The sequence below is a fragment of the Thalia democratica genome, chromosome 3, assembly GCF_965202585.1.
Source record: "Thalia democratica chromosome 3, ktThaDemo2.hap1.1, whole genome shotgun sequence".
In the NCBI taxonomy this organism is placed as follows: Eukaryota; Metazoa; Chordata; class Thaliacea; order Salpida; family Salpidae; genus Thalia; species Thalia democratica.
Genome location: NC_139167.1, coordinates 21,809,623 through 21,824,463, shown reverse-complemented (window position 1 = coordinate 21,824,463; position 14,841 = coordinate 21,809,623). Strand labels below are relative to the sequence as shown.

General features: G+C 28.2%; 1 protein-coding gene across 3 annotated transcripts in view; it reads right to left on the bottom strand.

The window, feature by feature from the left end:
* LOC145831890 (uncharacterized) overlaps positions 1-14,841 on the bottom strand; it is a 33,774-nt gene that overhangs the window by 16,127 nt on the left and 2,806 nt on the right. For all 3 annotated transcript variants that reach the window (XM_082939242.1, XM_082939240.1, XM_082939243.1), the window contains exons 2-11: positions 12,601-12,848; positions 7,614-7,768; positions 7,143-7,252; positions 6,738-6,936; positions 6,206-6,364; positions 5,609-5,786; positions 4,404-4,522; positions 2,177-2,308; positions 1,779-1,877; positions 1,010-1,217 (exon numbers count right to left, since the gene is read on the bottom strand). In XM_082939242.1, coding sequence (XP_082795368.1) covers positions 1,010-1,217; positions 1,779-1,877; positions 2,177-2,308; positions 4,404-4,522; positions 5,609-5,786; positions 6,206-6,364; positions 6,738-6,936; positions 7,143-7,252; positions 7,614-7,768; positions 12,601-12,823 — 1,582 coding nt within the window. In that variant the 5' untranslated portion in view covers positions 12,824-12,848. The remainder of the gene's footprint in view (positions 1-1,009; positions 1,218-1,778; positions 1,878-2,176; positions 2,309-4,403; positions 4,523-5,608; positions 5,787-6,205; positions 6,365-6,737; positions 6,937-7,142; positions 7,253-7,613; positions 7,769-12,600; positions 12,849-14,841) is intronic.

The window sequence follows — 14,841 nt, the reverse complement described above, 5'->3', positions numbered from 1 at the left end:
ACAATTCTTTACACTTGATATCAGTTGTTTTTATTGTGTTTTTACCACAATCTAATTTGTGGTGTAGATGCTTATTTTGAAACTACAAGTTTACAAATGGTTATGCTTTTCGCATAAAGTTTTCAAATACTATAGTCATTTTGGTAGGTATTCGGATTCTTTAAATTAATTATTGCCAAACCTTAATGTTAATTTAGAATTGTGTAGTTAATTTTACTACTCAACAAATGATGCTTTTATTATAGAAAGTATATATTTGTTTTTTATTTTAATATGCTAGTATAACAGCAAATACGTTTCTGTAAAAACGCCTCTCAGGGTAGCAAAAGCTATTTTTAAAAACTCAACAGCAAAAAAATGTGACAAGATTTTATATGAAAAGATTTGCTAAATTATTTTGAAAAATATTATAACTTGATAGCAACAGATTTTATATTGTATGACCACAAAAACAACGATTGAATATTGTAAAACAACCTATCATTTGACAGTGGTATTCGAACTTTAATTAGAAAAAACAACTTTCTAACCTCTACTGATTCACCCATTTCAACATTTAAAGACAAATAAAAATCTTTGCCCGGGCAAAAATTTGTTTACATCAATAACATATTCTTTAATGACTAATTCTGATGTAGTCAACAGAAATATTAATTTTTGAATCACAATTATAAAACAGCATGAGGACTACAAAGTTTCCAATACTTAACAATTGACATATATTTTTAACTTGTCTAATACCCTTCCATTTCTTATAATTATAAATATTTTAATATTTGTAGTAACATTTAGTCTTAATATTAATAAGCCAGCACTATATACTATAATGTTATTGCACCAAGTTTTTCAATATACTATAATTATTATTATATATTTACTATAATGTATTTTAAATTGTTTTAAATTTATTATTAATATAATCAATATACTACAATTATTTCAACTAATTTTTAAAGCAAACTGAAGTGAAAAATCAAAAATATTTTTTTAGTTATCAATTTCAACAAACCTGCGTTGTACAGCATGATGGTGAAAAAGATGTCGTTCTCCACCCTGTTGCTGTCACCCACCTGCTGGTTGTTGCTAGGCAACTGGTCCCGGTTGCCAACCACCAGCGTCTTCAGGTAGGCCCCGTTGTCGGGGGTGAGCTCGTCGAGTATCTCCTGCTCGCACAAACCCAGGAAGATGTACACCAAAGACTCCGCGTACTTCTCCTCCTGCGAGGAGTAATTTAAAAATTAAACTACTTTTATTCTTTTTATTCTTTTATTTAAAATGTGGGAAATGTACCTAAATGTAAGTAATTTAATTAAAAATAATTTTATTCTTTTTTTTCTTTATAATCTATAAGTTAAAATGTGGGATAATATATGAGTTTATTCTTGTTTTTATTATTCTTATATATTAATTTTTTTTTATTACACCAGAGACTCAGTGTACTTCTCTTCCTGCGAGTATAAGCGAATAAAGTTATTTTTTTAATGTTTTTTTTTAAGTTGTCTTTGTTCTTATTGTTTTTATTTTTTTATTTATGGAATATCTACACCAACGACTCTGCGTACTTTTTTTCCTGCAAGATTAAATAAAATTATAACTACTTTTATCCTCAGTTTTTTTTGTTGACACTAAAAATTATAAGCTATTTCGTTCTGTTGTGGATGTATATGTGTATATGAAATATAGTTTCACAGGGAAGAACAGACCATTTTAACTATTAGATTGAAACTAATTAATAATATTTTCAATTAGTAATTAGTTTAATTGCAATAAAAACAAACCTTCAAGGCCTTGTTGCAAAGGGACGAACAGACCATTTTGGTGAAGTGTATCAAACTGAATACCATGGGGTGGTTCTTGGCGAAAACCTGGAAATTAACCTGCGAAACAAATAAAACTATAAACAAAAATTAAAAACAAAAGCACAGTAATAGTTCAAAATTATAATTAGTTAGCAAATAAAAAACATTGGTTGTCTAAAAATTATTTTATTCTTTTTTAGTAGGTATTTTTTAAAGAAATTAATTTGTACAAAGAAAATTTTAAAAATCAAAACGAAGCTTTTAAGAAACTTTGATTAACCAGAATACTTTATAGCTTAATTACATGCAAGGTGTTTTTATTATTATAATTAGATAACTTAATTATTTATTTTAATTATATATATATTCATTCTCACCTTATCGGAATTTTCGCTCAACCACTGTTTTTCGTTGCCCATGTGCTTCTTGAAGGTGGCCGCGAGAATTTCCAACCCGCGGAAGGCCAGGTCCAGCGCGAACGGGATGTGTGTGAACTGCTGCGCCTGAGACTGAAAAAATGTATTAAAAATATAAAGTAAAATGTATATTTGATAAAGATCTAATGCAATTGGTATGCGAATGAAGTGCTGTGCTTGAGACTGAAAATAATTGGAAATTAATTATAAAGTGAAACATGTGAAAATATTTAAAATTATTAAAAATTTTTTCTTAAACATTAAATATTTAAGTTAAGAAAGTTATTTCAGCCTGAGACTGAAAAAAATATAAAAATTAAATATCAAGTGAAATATATGTTTGATAAAGGTCCAATGCAATTGGTATGCGAATGAACTGCTGGGCCTGAGACTGTTGATATGTGAAAATATTTAAAATTATTTATTTGATATAATGTATTTGAAATAATTTTATTTTCAATTTTTTAATCTTATTCTATTAGTGCAAAAATCCAATGGGAATGGGAGTGAATCGCCTAGCTTGTGAATGTAAAGTGTAAAATTATATGAATATTAAGTATTAAAGAAATTAAATTATTAACCATAGTACTAAACCTATTACGTTTCAGTCCAATTCATAAGCGCAGTTTACAAGCGAGAGTAAAGTTTCCACATTCACGTAATCAAATTTTTATCGTGAAAACTCCACTCTCGCCCCAGAAATTTGTCAAAATCACAGAAGAATCCAAACAAAAACTTGCAAAATATTCCAGATGAAAGCTTGTGTGTTGTTTTAAAACTCACATAAGTGATTTTTAAACTGGGGTAAACTTCCTTGTTTTAGGGGGTAAACTTCCTTGTTTTAGGAGGTTAATTTTCTCTATTACAAGTTATGTAAAATGATGTTCATTAACTGTCGTTTTAATTTATATGTTAGTTTTTTTTTAAGTTTAATAAACTTTTTAAATTTTAAATTTTTTTACATTTAATAAGTTTAAGCAGGGTTGCCGAAAAACCTAGAATCGTGGAAAAACCAGGAATTTGAGAAATTTTAAAAACCTGGAATTTTGAACAAAAATTACCAAAAAACTTGGATTTTTAAATAAAAATCTCTTAAAAACCTAGAAAAACTTGGAATTTTAAACAACTCATACATGTTAAAAAATAGTTTTTGATTTGACACAACAAATCTATCGGATAGATATAAGTTTCTTGTCATCGTCATTTTTTTAACACACTTAAAAAAGTTTTAAGATATTTTTTCAATGTCGTTATACTATGTTACACAGTTTTTACATTTAATTTAATTTTAAACTAAAATAGAACCAAAAAACGTGTAATTTTGAAAACCTTGAGAAAATTTGCCAAAAATATCTGTTTAAGTTCAAAAAACCTTTTTTTTTCTTCCTCAAAATTAAACACCATTTTGTATATTGAGGGTAGTTTCGGTAAATACCTTCTAAAATGGGGTAAAACATGGAAAAAATGTTGAGAACCGCTTACCCAATTGACTACAAACTACTTTTTAGCTCACTACTTTAACAATACTTTAAATTAATTAAATAAGAAAAGATTTCAAATACCAGACTATGCAGCTATAAATAGGAACTAATTGCTTTTTGACATATCAAGTCGATTATACCAGCATTTTTAATATGCAAGCCATATTCTGAAACTTTAAAGGCATCATCTCAACCGATTCTTAAAATATTTCTTTGACTTAGTTTAACGTAGAAGTTCATGCCCGAGTCTGCACTCATATTTACTAAAAAACCTTGGAAAAATTTTACTTACCATTTTTAATTGGAAGTGGTTTTTTTTTGCAAAAACTCATACCTGACCCTGCACTTGTATTTTACTAACCTACTTGCATAGGTAAATGTTTACCGTAGATTACGTTTTTTATTTATAAGTAATTCTACCTAATGATGGGTCGATTCTGGTCACGTGACATAAGAAACAACTTTAAAATACTTTTATTAAATTTCACTGATTAAATCTACAACAATCACATGTGTATAAATAAGATTAATTCACTAATAATAAGCTGATTCTGCACTGGAGATTGACTGATTCTTTAAAATAACAGCTTACAGATAAAAATTAATACTAAACAGTAACTCACATGAACAGTTTACCAATCTTTTATAACGGCTATCGTACCAAAAAACCAATTAAAAAAAACAATTCTTTTACTAAACACCCGTACCTGGTTCTGCACTGGCGACTGGCTGATCCTGGTCACGTGACCGTTCCTCTGCACGGCCACGATGGACTTCTGGCTTCCGGACTCCGGAGACGACTTCAGGTGATCGGGCAGCTGAACGTCTGTATTGGTAATTATTAATTTTTATTATTACATATATAATTAATATAATTATTAATTTGAATATTATTTAATATTAATTAATATATCGGTGATATAATTATTATATTATTTATTTTAACACGTTTGTATTAATACAATTTAGCTGGTAAGATTTTTAACAGGGTTACCACTCGTTTTTTCAAAAATTTTACAGGTTTTCACAATTTCTTACAGGTTTTTAAAAGTACACACTTTTGGGTCTACTTTTAGTTTAATGTTAAGTTTAAGGCAAGAAACTGTGTTAAATAGTATAAAAACATTGAAAAGATACTGTAAAGCTACTTTAAACATGTTTTTTAATAAAAAAATGTTTGATGATGACAAAAATTTCTTATCTATATGATAGATTTTTGTGTCAAATTGAAATTTAACTACTGAACATGTGAAAATTGTTAAAATTCCAGGTATTTCCAGGCTTATTTTCCCTAAATTGTCAAATCCCAGGTTTTTCCAGGATTCCAAGTAATTCTGTTTTAATATTGTAGATTGGTAGTTGCAAGTATGTGGAATATTGGTAAGCAATTATATTTTTTAATTTTTTCACGCCCACGAACATCTTAATGTTTTTTGCGCGTCCGGGGACTATTTGTTTAATTTTAACTTTGTGAAAATATCAACAAATTTCATTATCGACACTTAAACAATACATCTTTTAATAATTGATGAAACTTTGTTTGCAAGAAAAATAAAACTTTGTTTTACACCGACTGAGACAAATTAAAATACAAAAAATAATAACAATTGATCAAACTACCATCGGTTGATATATCTAAATCTTTCATAATCTCTTCACGGATTGCTTTAATTTCAGCTGGAGTTAACCTTTCTTTTTTTGTACAAAAATTGCTCGTTAATAAAGTTCAAAAAAAAAAGAAGTTTAATTAATCAATTATATTTTTCATTTTAAACCAACTGTGGGGGTCTTTTATATTTTTCAAAAATTACTCATTAACAATGTTGTAGAAACAAAACAAATAAATTGTAATTGATAATTTAAACAATAATTATATAAATAACAATTAATTATGATTTCAACAAAAACAAACTGTGGGGGTCGTTCCCGTTGATCCTGGGGCGGAACTGCTGGTTGCCGTGGTTACCGTTGGCTTGTTGCTGCTGGCAACCGGCCTGCAACTGGTTCATTGCGCTGACGTAACCGCCTTCGACCATACACCACATGCTGAAGTGGTACAACGCAACCGACAACAGGATGGGTGCCTTGACCTGATAAGGTATCACATAGATTAATATTTATGTATCAGGTATTATGAATAAAAGTAGAATTTTTTATTTCCTGGTCAACTTTACTAAGTATCACGGTTTACTATTTAACTAAAACAACGACACCAAGAGTAATAAGTGGGGATAAAAAATAGGTTGTTTGATTCATCACACCAACCTGTTTAGGGTCATCTAACAACTGGGTTCAGCTACTGAGCAACTCAACATGCTGATACAAAAAATATATATATATAAGGCTATTATTCAAACTTGAACACCTTCTACTGAGCCCACTTGAAGGGCTTTAAATCAAACTGGCTGATTATTAAGGCGTCTAGTCTTATGAAACATATGTACCAGTATTTTTAAAATCGTACATTTCAATAAATTATATATACAATAAAAATTTTTTCAGTTCTAACCTGTTTAGGATCATCTAACAACTGGATGCAGCTTGATAGCAGCTCAACGTGCTGGTACTTGACCTCGCTTTCCACGGGCTTCTCAACGGTCATCTGCTTGGCAATGTGCAGAAGCAGGGCTGCTACGGGTACAACCACTCGAGGGTTCGCCTCCACCTCCTGAATTTTTATTATAATTTTTTTATGTTATATTTGCATTTATTTGTTTTAATTTATTCTATGTGCAGCAATAAAGCTGCCACGGGCACAACTACACGAGGGTTCGCCTCTAACTCCTTGAGTTTTTAAAAGTTAAATTAATTATTTAACTTATTATAGACAAACAGTGCAGGCCATGAGTTCTTGGACTGACGCAATAAAAACCTATACTATAAAATATAAATTATATATAAAAATTGTTGAAAACATCGACTTAAGAAACTGATAGCGAGTTTAAATAATAATCGACTTTTTTGACCAGACTATTTTTTAGACCTTTATTATGATCTTTTATTTAGTTATTACCAAACTATCATTATAGATGATACATTACCTGATTAACGTCATCAGGGCTCAGATACTCGGTCCTGGGCAGCACGGGTCGGTTGTCATGGGAACCGTTGACAGAAGGGGGCGGGGAGTTGCCGTTGACCTGCTGGTTTCCATGGTGACCGGAGAGGCGGGAGGTCACGTTGGGGGCTTTTTGGTTGAGTTTGTCGTGACCCTGGCACAAACTGCTGATGTCGTACACTCTGTGAAAACTTTTTTCATTATTTAGTTTAAACGTTAAACTACTAGTTATTTCTAAAACTCAAAATTAAGTTTGATATTAGTGGTTGATGCGTGATAATACATCAAAAAACAAACAATACTTTATTATTATCTTTGTAGAGCAACATAATTTTTATCAGAATATAAGTGAGTCTTATGTGAATAAATAAAGTAAACAAACACTAACAAAGCTTCATTGGCCTCCTTGTACATCCAGTAGCAGCTACCAGGCTTGGCGTGGTTGCAACGAATAAACTGGCTCAGGTAGGGAACCACGTTCTTGGTGAAACCTTCAACCTGGAAATATATTAAAAATTGATTGATAAGGTTTTGAGGTTTTGAAGTCAATTCTTCTAAATAGGTGCTTATAAAGCTTATAAAAACATGTGCTATATATAGACTCCCGCGGGATTTTCGTGAAACTAACTTTCTAGTTTTAATTTTTGTTTGGAATATTTGTTGTAATTCATTAAAGAACACGATTCTAAACTCATTAACTACCATAAAATATTATTCAGTAATTTGAAATTGTAGTTTTTATCGAGATTTCAAGAGATTTTTTAGGCGCAATGTTCCAGCTGAACTACGTTTACGCCTAATTAACTGAACCTTAAACAACCCAAAAAACTCCCTATAACAAAACACGTTATTCAACTACCTCGTTGTCCATGTTCCTGTAGGAGGGAACCTGCGTGGGCTGAGGGACCCTTCCACCGCCGTTGCTAGGCACCTTGTTGTCAAGGGTAACCACCGTCTTGGGAATGGACTTGGGGACGAACCGCTTGCAGAGGTCATGAAGCTTGGTATCAGTTCCTGTTTGAAACAAATATTTGTTTGAAAAGAAATAAATAATAACTCTATAACTTTATTTATAGGCTAGCTAACCTTATTATTAAGAAAACTAATAATACAATTATAAAATAATGTATGCGTTAAAAAACGAATTAATAAAAACACGTCCGATAATAAATTTAGTAAAACTAAATTTAACATATCTTTGTTTTATTGGTATCAAGTCCTAGAAATATAATATAAAATAGGTAATAATAAATATTTACCACTTCAAATCTATACTTTAAATAAATAAACAGGCGTTCATAAAATAAATAAATCATTTTTCCATTAAAAAACTGTTTTTAACATAGAAAATTGTTGGTTTATTTTCTTCAGATTTCACAATAGTTCTTTCTAGAACTTTTTTGTTATCTGTGTCAAGCAGTAACAAATTTACTAATCTGCTTTATTCAACTTTATTTACGACTTTTTATTGAGTTTAAGTTTTTAGGCGCACTAATAGCAAAAAAAAAGCCATTTTGTTACAACTTTCTAAACTGTCACTAAACATGATATAGTTTTAGAACTTGTTTATAGTTCCTTTTATTGGGTAACTTGTTTTTTTAAACAGTTACTTTGTAATATTTAGACACAATTATGTTTTTAAATGTTTTTAGTGAAACATACATTTTGTTACTGTTTTTCTTTTAATTCGAGGTTTTCATTATTTTTTTTATCAATAATTATATCAAGATATGGCATACAAATGCATCTTTTACCCACAGCAAAATCATCAAAATTAAATTAAAAGAATAACATTATTGTTACGTTATTTTACATTATTTTATTGTTAGTGACTTATTATATGACTTTTTTTGACACTTGTGACATATGATTTTATTTAGGCTATAGGGAGTCCAACATATTTTTTTACAAATAATAACATTGGCTCCTATATGAAAGCTTTCACTACAAACTACAAGCCAGTTTTTCCAGAGTTAAAAAACTTATTAACCTCCAAGATATTGTAATTTTGTAAAAAGTTTCTTATACAAATGTAAGCACTGAAATTTTTCAGGGTCAATTTTAGCAGATATTTTAAAAATCATCTTTATATTTATTTTATGAGGAATAAACCTTAAACTTCCAGGAAAAATCCTTTTAAAATTTGAGAGACTTTCAATATTGAAAATTTAAATAAATAAAAATTAAATCAAGGATTTAATTAAATTTTAAAATTTAGTCTACAAAAATTTTTTTTTTTTTTGTAGTTTAATTTTTATTTTCAAAAATAAAATCCTGCATTAAAAATATTCAAGTATTGGTAATGGAATTTCTGTAAAAATTTCAAGAAGATGGGGAAAAATAAAAAAGAAATATTTTTAGTAATTTCTAAATTTCCAAAAAAATTACCTTGGAAAATGTTCATTCCTAACATTTGTATCAGAAACTTTTTACAAAAACTACATTAGCTTAGAAATTGAATATTTTTTTTTACAATCTATTAATACTGACTTGTAGTTTATAGTGAAAGCTTTAATAAAAGAGTTATTTTTTGTAAAAATGCTGGGCCTCCTATACCCTTAATAAAATCAGTGAGGCTTCACATGTTAATAAGTGTTAGAATAACTTTTTCCTGATTTTAGTTTGCTCCTTTTATAAGCAACCTGTTAGGATCACTGACTTTGATCGCTTTAATCTCAAAAGCTACTTTAAATTTTTTCAAACGGTTAAAAATGTCTGATACCTACAACATAACTCTACAAAATTAAATCAATTTGTTAAAATTAATGTAGACCCCCTATGGCCTTAACTGACTTTTTATTTTTTAGTCTTTAAAAACTATATACAATTTACAATGTAACATTTATTGCATTATTGGGACTTTTTTGACTGGATTGTTTAAACTTTAATAAAAATTTTACACTAATTAATTTGAGATATTTTCATTATTAAAAATTTAGGAAGAAAATTCTTAAACCTTAAGTACAATTGATAAGTTGTTTCAAACTTTTAACTTTGGATGTTTAGCTATTATACAAGTTTACCATTCAATTTATCCTGCTATTCAAGACACAAGAACTTAAAGGTTATAGTCTTAAACCACATTCACAATATTGTACTCCTGGTAATACAGTGTGTGCTGAGCTTGTGGTAGATAAAACAAAATGACAAAAGGTAAAGTACTGTTTGCAGTCACACAATGTTATGATGATTTAAAACGTTTTATCTCATTCAATTTACAAGCAGCAGTAAGAAATGCCTCAAGGGGTGAAGTGATATAAAGATTTGTGGTTAGCTAATTAAAGCATTCTCATGCAGTTAAAATGTATTCAACTATTTTAAGCCCAATATCATGGCGTCTGAAAAATATGAAGTCATCATAAATATATTTATTTTTGTTATTTGGAGAATAAATTTGTACTTCAGCTGTTGCTTTGAATTAAAAATGGTACCAAAAAAATAAAAATATCTTAAGTTCAAGTTTCAAATAACTTCAAACTATAAGTTGTTGAAAATTGAAAATAATCCCTTAGATTATTGGAAAGCAATTTACAGCAGTTAAGCAAGTTACTATTGTAAAAAGTAATTCTTGATTTTTTTTTTCAATATCAACCCACAGGACTAATACTAAACTTATAAGTACAAACTCACCGTGATGGTACACTTTCCAGTCTTTCTACATTGTCATACAATAACTGGAAATATATATTTTAAATGCAAAAAAATCATTAACTTGTTATTTTAATTTTTAGTACAAAATATCCTACAAGTGATACAAGAAGAAAATTTAGTTTTCACAGTAAAAACTTTTGATACTATAATGAAAAACATTATTCTTAAAACAGTAACTTATAAACAAAGCAGTAAGTCTGCCTCACCAAAACAGAAAAATACTTGACAAGAAAGCAAGATAAAATATGAGCATTAAAATTTTCTCCAGGTTTTCAAAATTTCTTCCAGGTTTTTAAAATAACACGCTTAAGGGTCTATTATTAGTTTTAAATTGAGTTAAAGGTAAAAACTGTTATAAACAGTATAACAACATTGACAAGATACTGGAAAAACAACTTTATATTTGTTTTTTAATAAAAAAACTTTTTGATGATAATAATATAATTTTATCCATATGATACATTTTTTGTATCAAATGGAAATTTTACTTCTTTACATAAAGAAGTTGTTTAAATTTTAAGAATTTTAGTAATTTTTGTTCAAAATTCAATGATTTTTAGTTATTTTTGTTCAGAATTCATGTTATTTTTTTTTAATTTCTATAATTCCAGGATTTTCCAGGTTTTTTAGACTAGATTGTCAACTTACAGATTTTTCAAGGATCCAGTTATTTTGGCAACCCTGTTACTATTAGTTATACATGATCAAATAAAACACATAAGATACCAAGGTCTTACTTAAAACAGGGTTTTCAAAACTCACTTTCATACTTTCCTCTCTTTGTTGAATATTGTCCCTTACCTATTAACTTTTGTGCCCTCCTTACAAAGTAAAACCTTACAAAGTAACTCTGATAGTAAAACCTTAAGATTTTATTTAACAACTATACAAATCTGGACAATTCAAAATCTTTAAGTTTTTTTAAGAGCACAACTCAATTTATAAATACTTGAAAAATGTATAAAAATACATATGTTGGTCTAACTAAAAGCTACAAACACTTTTTTATTATTTCAAAATTTTTAAACAGATATGCAAAGATTATGTTTAAATTATTTGTAGTAATTGTTTATAATTCATATTTTTTTCTTATAATTTGTTTTTTTCACAAACAAAAAGTGTTTGTTGGTATTAGTTAGATCAACATACGTAGCTTTTATTTTTTCAAATACAAATTACTTTTTGAGTTGTGGTGTTAAGAAAATTAAAAACTTGAGTTGTCTAAATTTGAATAGTTGTGGACCCAAATCTTGGAAATTTGCTATCAGGAACAATAACTTGTGAGGGGGCAAAAAATATAAATGGGTAAGGGACAATATTTAATAAAGGGGTGCAAATAAGAAAGTGGGTTTGGGAAATCCACTTTAACATCCCTATTTAATAAAACCCTAATATCCTTTGTGTTTTATTCAACTTTATAAAAAACATGTTTAATCAAAGGTAAGTTATAGAATACTCTAACTTTATCTTGCTTTCATATCAATTAAATGTTCTGTCCTTGTTGAGGAGCCTTACTACTTGTTTTTTTAAGAATAATAATTTTCACAGTTGGGTCAAAGATTTAACATAAGTTACTTAGCATATAGTATTTGTAAACTTATTTTCAGATATTTTGTACAAAATATTTAAATGACTATAGAAGTGACTTTTCTCTTTGAACTATATATTTCTATTTATCTTTAAACAGTGTAAAATAACTGCATGGTTTATCTCTGAAAAGCTTGAAATTGTTAAGGTATCAAGAAAAAATTTCAAGAACTTGAACTGATGGAATTTGAATTGTCATGTTACCCAAATACTGCCCACTTCAAGAAACTCTAGTTTAAATCAAATATATATGATACAACTAGTATATTTTAGGTTGAGCATGTTAGGAAAGGTTATGGGATAAAAGATCTACTAAAAAAAGTACGGACGGACAAGTGATACGGACGGGTTTTTCTTTACCAAATTTCAATTATTTAGTTAACCTTTCTTGATCATGTTAGTAAAATAAACAACAACATGGTTTTTTTTAATAAACTTAAACTTTTAATAATTCTAACCAGCTTGGATATTCGCGCATTTTTGTCATACAGATTTCAATTAGTTCTATTATTATTACAATAAATCTTTCTTAATTATGTTAGTACAATAAACAACAACGTGACAGGATTAATCAGCTTTTATTAACTTTATTTTTTTTAATAACAAACCGGTAAGGATATGAACCGGTTCTCCATTGTTGACGGACGGGACTCTCACTGTTGAGTTCTGGAAAAGCTGGGGCCTCGTCTTGGAGTAACGCTGCTCCTCGCGCTTCAGCTCCCACGAGTCGGGGTCGTGATTCAATGAAGGGACCCTGGCGGGGGCGGGCTGGGGCTGAGGGGCTTTCCCCTGGATGGAGGCGGCTTGGGTGGACGACTTGTTCTTGGCCATGGTGAGGAATTTGAATACTTAAAAGCTGAAAGCATGTAGGTTTGTTAGAAAAAAATTATTTTGTACATTTTATAATTAAAAACTTGAAAGATGAGAGTAAGAATTTTGTTTAACTAAAATCAATACTTCTTTATTTCAACTTAAAAATGTAACTTAAACTTCTACTTAAACTTAATTTTATTGCATGAGTAAGATTAGTTTGTAGTTTTTTTTAAAAATTACAGCCTTATTATCTTTGAGAATAAAATAAAATGTTGTGGAGTGATTTTCAACATCATGAGATTTAATTTTCATTGAATTTTATTATAAACTCAGGACAAATAAAGCTAGCTTGATGAAACTCAGACTAGTCTATAATCACTCAAGCTGAATTTTTAAGGTTTGCCACTCTTGGAGTCAAAAACTACCCTGAGTAAAAACTGTCCTGAGTGATCTCAAACTGTGAGTCAATTGGATTTATCTTAAATACACTTTTCAAAATGAGTAAAACTCATATTTTTAAACAAAATTGGTTATAAATTACTAAAATATTGAACTGGTACAATTAAATTTCATCCAAGATCTTGGAAAAACAAACTGGAGTGAGATTTTCTAAAAAAAAACCTGAATACTACCCTAATTAAAAAAATACATACTAGTCTGAGCGATCCTGAGTTTTTTTTTAATTCAAACTAGCCTGAGTTGACCTTAATATTTCTGATTTTTTCAAAAATTTCAAACTTTTATGATTTATCCTCAGTGTGTTGTAGTTCTGTTTTTCATTCATGAGAGAGTGACAACCCTGATTTGAGAACATATTTATTTTCATCATTTGGACTAGACTTTATAGCCTTAACAGAGCTCATAGACCTCATTTTTAACAACTTTTAAAATACTTGAAAAGTTTAGAGATTTTTAATTTTAAGAAACAAAGAGAAAGTTTTTTTTTTCTCATTAGGAGTTTTAAAATCAAAAGATTTTAAGACTTGTATTTGATCAACTATTATCAATAAAATTGTTGTGTGGTTTCTTTTTTTTTTTGCATAATGCACTGAAATCTTAAACTTAAGATCGAGATCATAGTTTTTAACTTTAATAAGATATGATAAATATTTTTTTTATTTTAATCAGGTTATCAAACAAGTTTTTTTTTCAATTTTGTATGATAAATATCAGATTACTATTTTATTTTGTCCAATTTTTATTAGTTTATAAATTGGCTCCAAGGTTTAGAATTAAATAAGTTTTATTACAAACTTTACTATTATTATTTTCAATTTAATTAAATTCAATTAATTACCCATACAAATGAAAATTAATTAATAGAAATTTGGCCAATTTTTATTATTTTGAACATTATACTTCATTCTCTTAGAACTTAGCAACAAAAATTTAAATTAATCATATTTAATTGTTTATTAAACATTGTACTTAATCTCATAAAATAGGAAGCCAGTTGTTATTGTAAATACAAAAAAATGGACCGAAAACTATGGATACTTCTTCTTTGGTTTGAACAAAAATTGAATTTAATTAAGCATTTGAATTGATTTATTATTAAAGATTGTAATGACTATCAAAAAAATTATGAGCCTAGGTGTTAATTTTAAACAGATGAAAATTGGCCAAATGATTTGAATAATTTTTTTCTAATTGAAACAATTAATTTTTAAGAAATGCTTTAGTAGCTTCCATAAAAAAAAACAAATATTTTAGTTTAAAAATAGCACCTAGGTTCACTATTAAATGAGTGTTATCAGAAACTTTAACTATAATTTTTCCAAGTAAGTTAATTCAATTAATTTTTTTATAACTGAAAACTTGTTAATAACATTTTGCCAATTTTTATTAGTTTAAAAATTACACTTTGGCTTTTTAGAACTCAACTAGAAAAGTTTCAAGCCTCAGAAAATTATAAAAGCAGGCGAAACAAAAAAAACTGTGGATGAATTTTTCTTAATTTAATTAACTTAATTAATTTATTTAATTAGTTAATTAACCTTAATTAAATTTAATTCAACTAATTTAATTCAATAAAT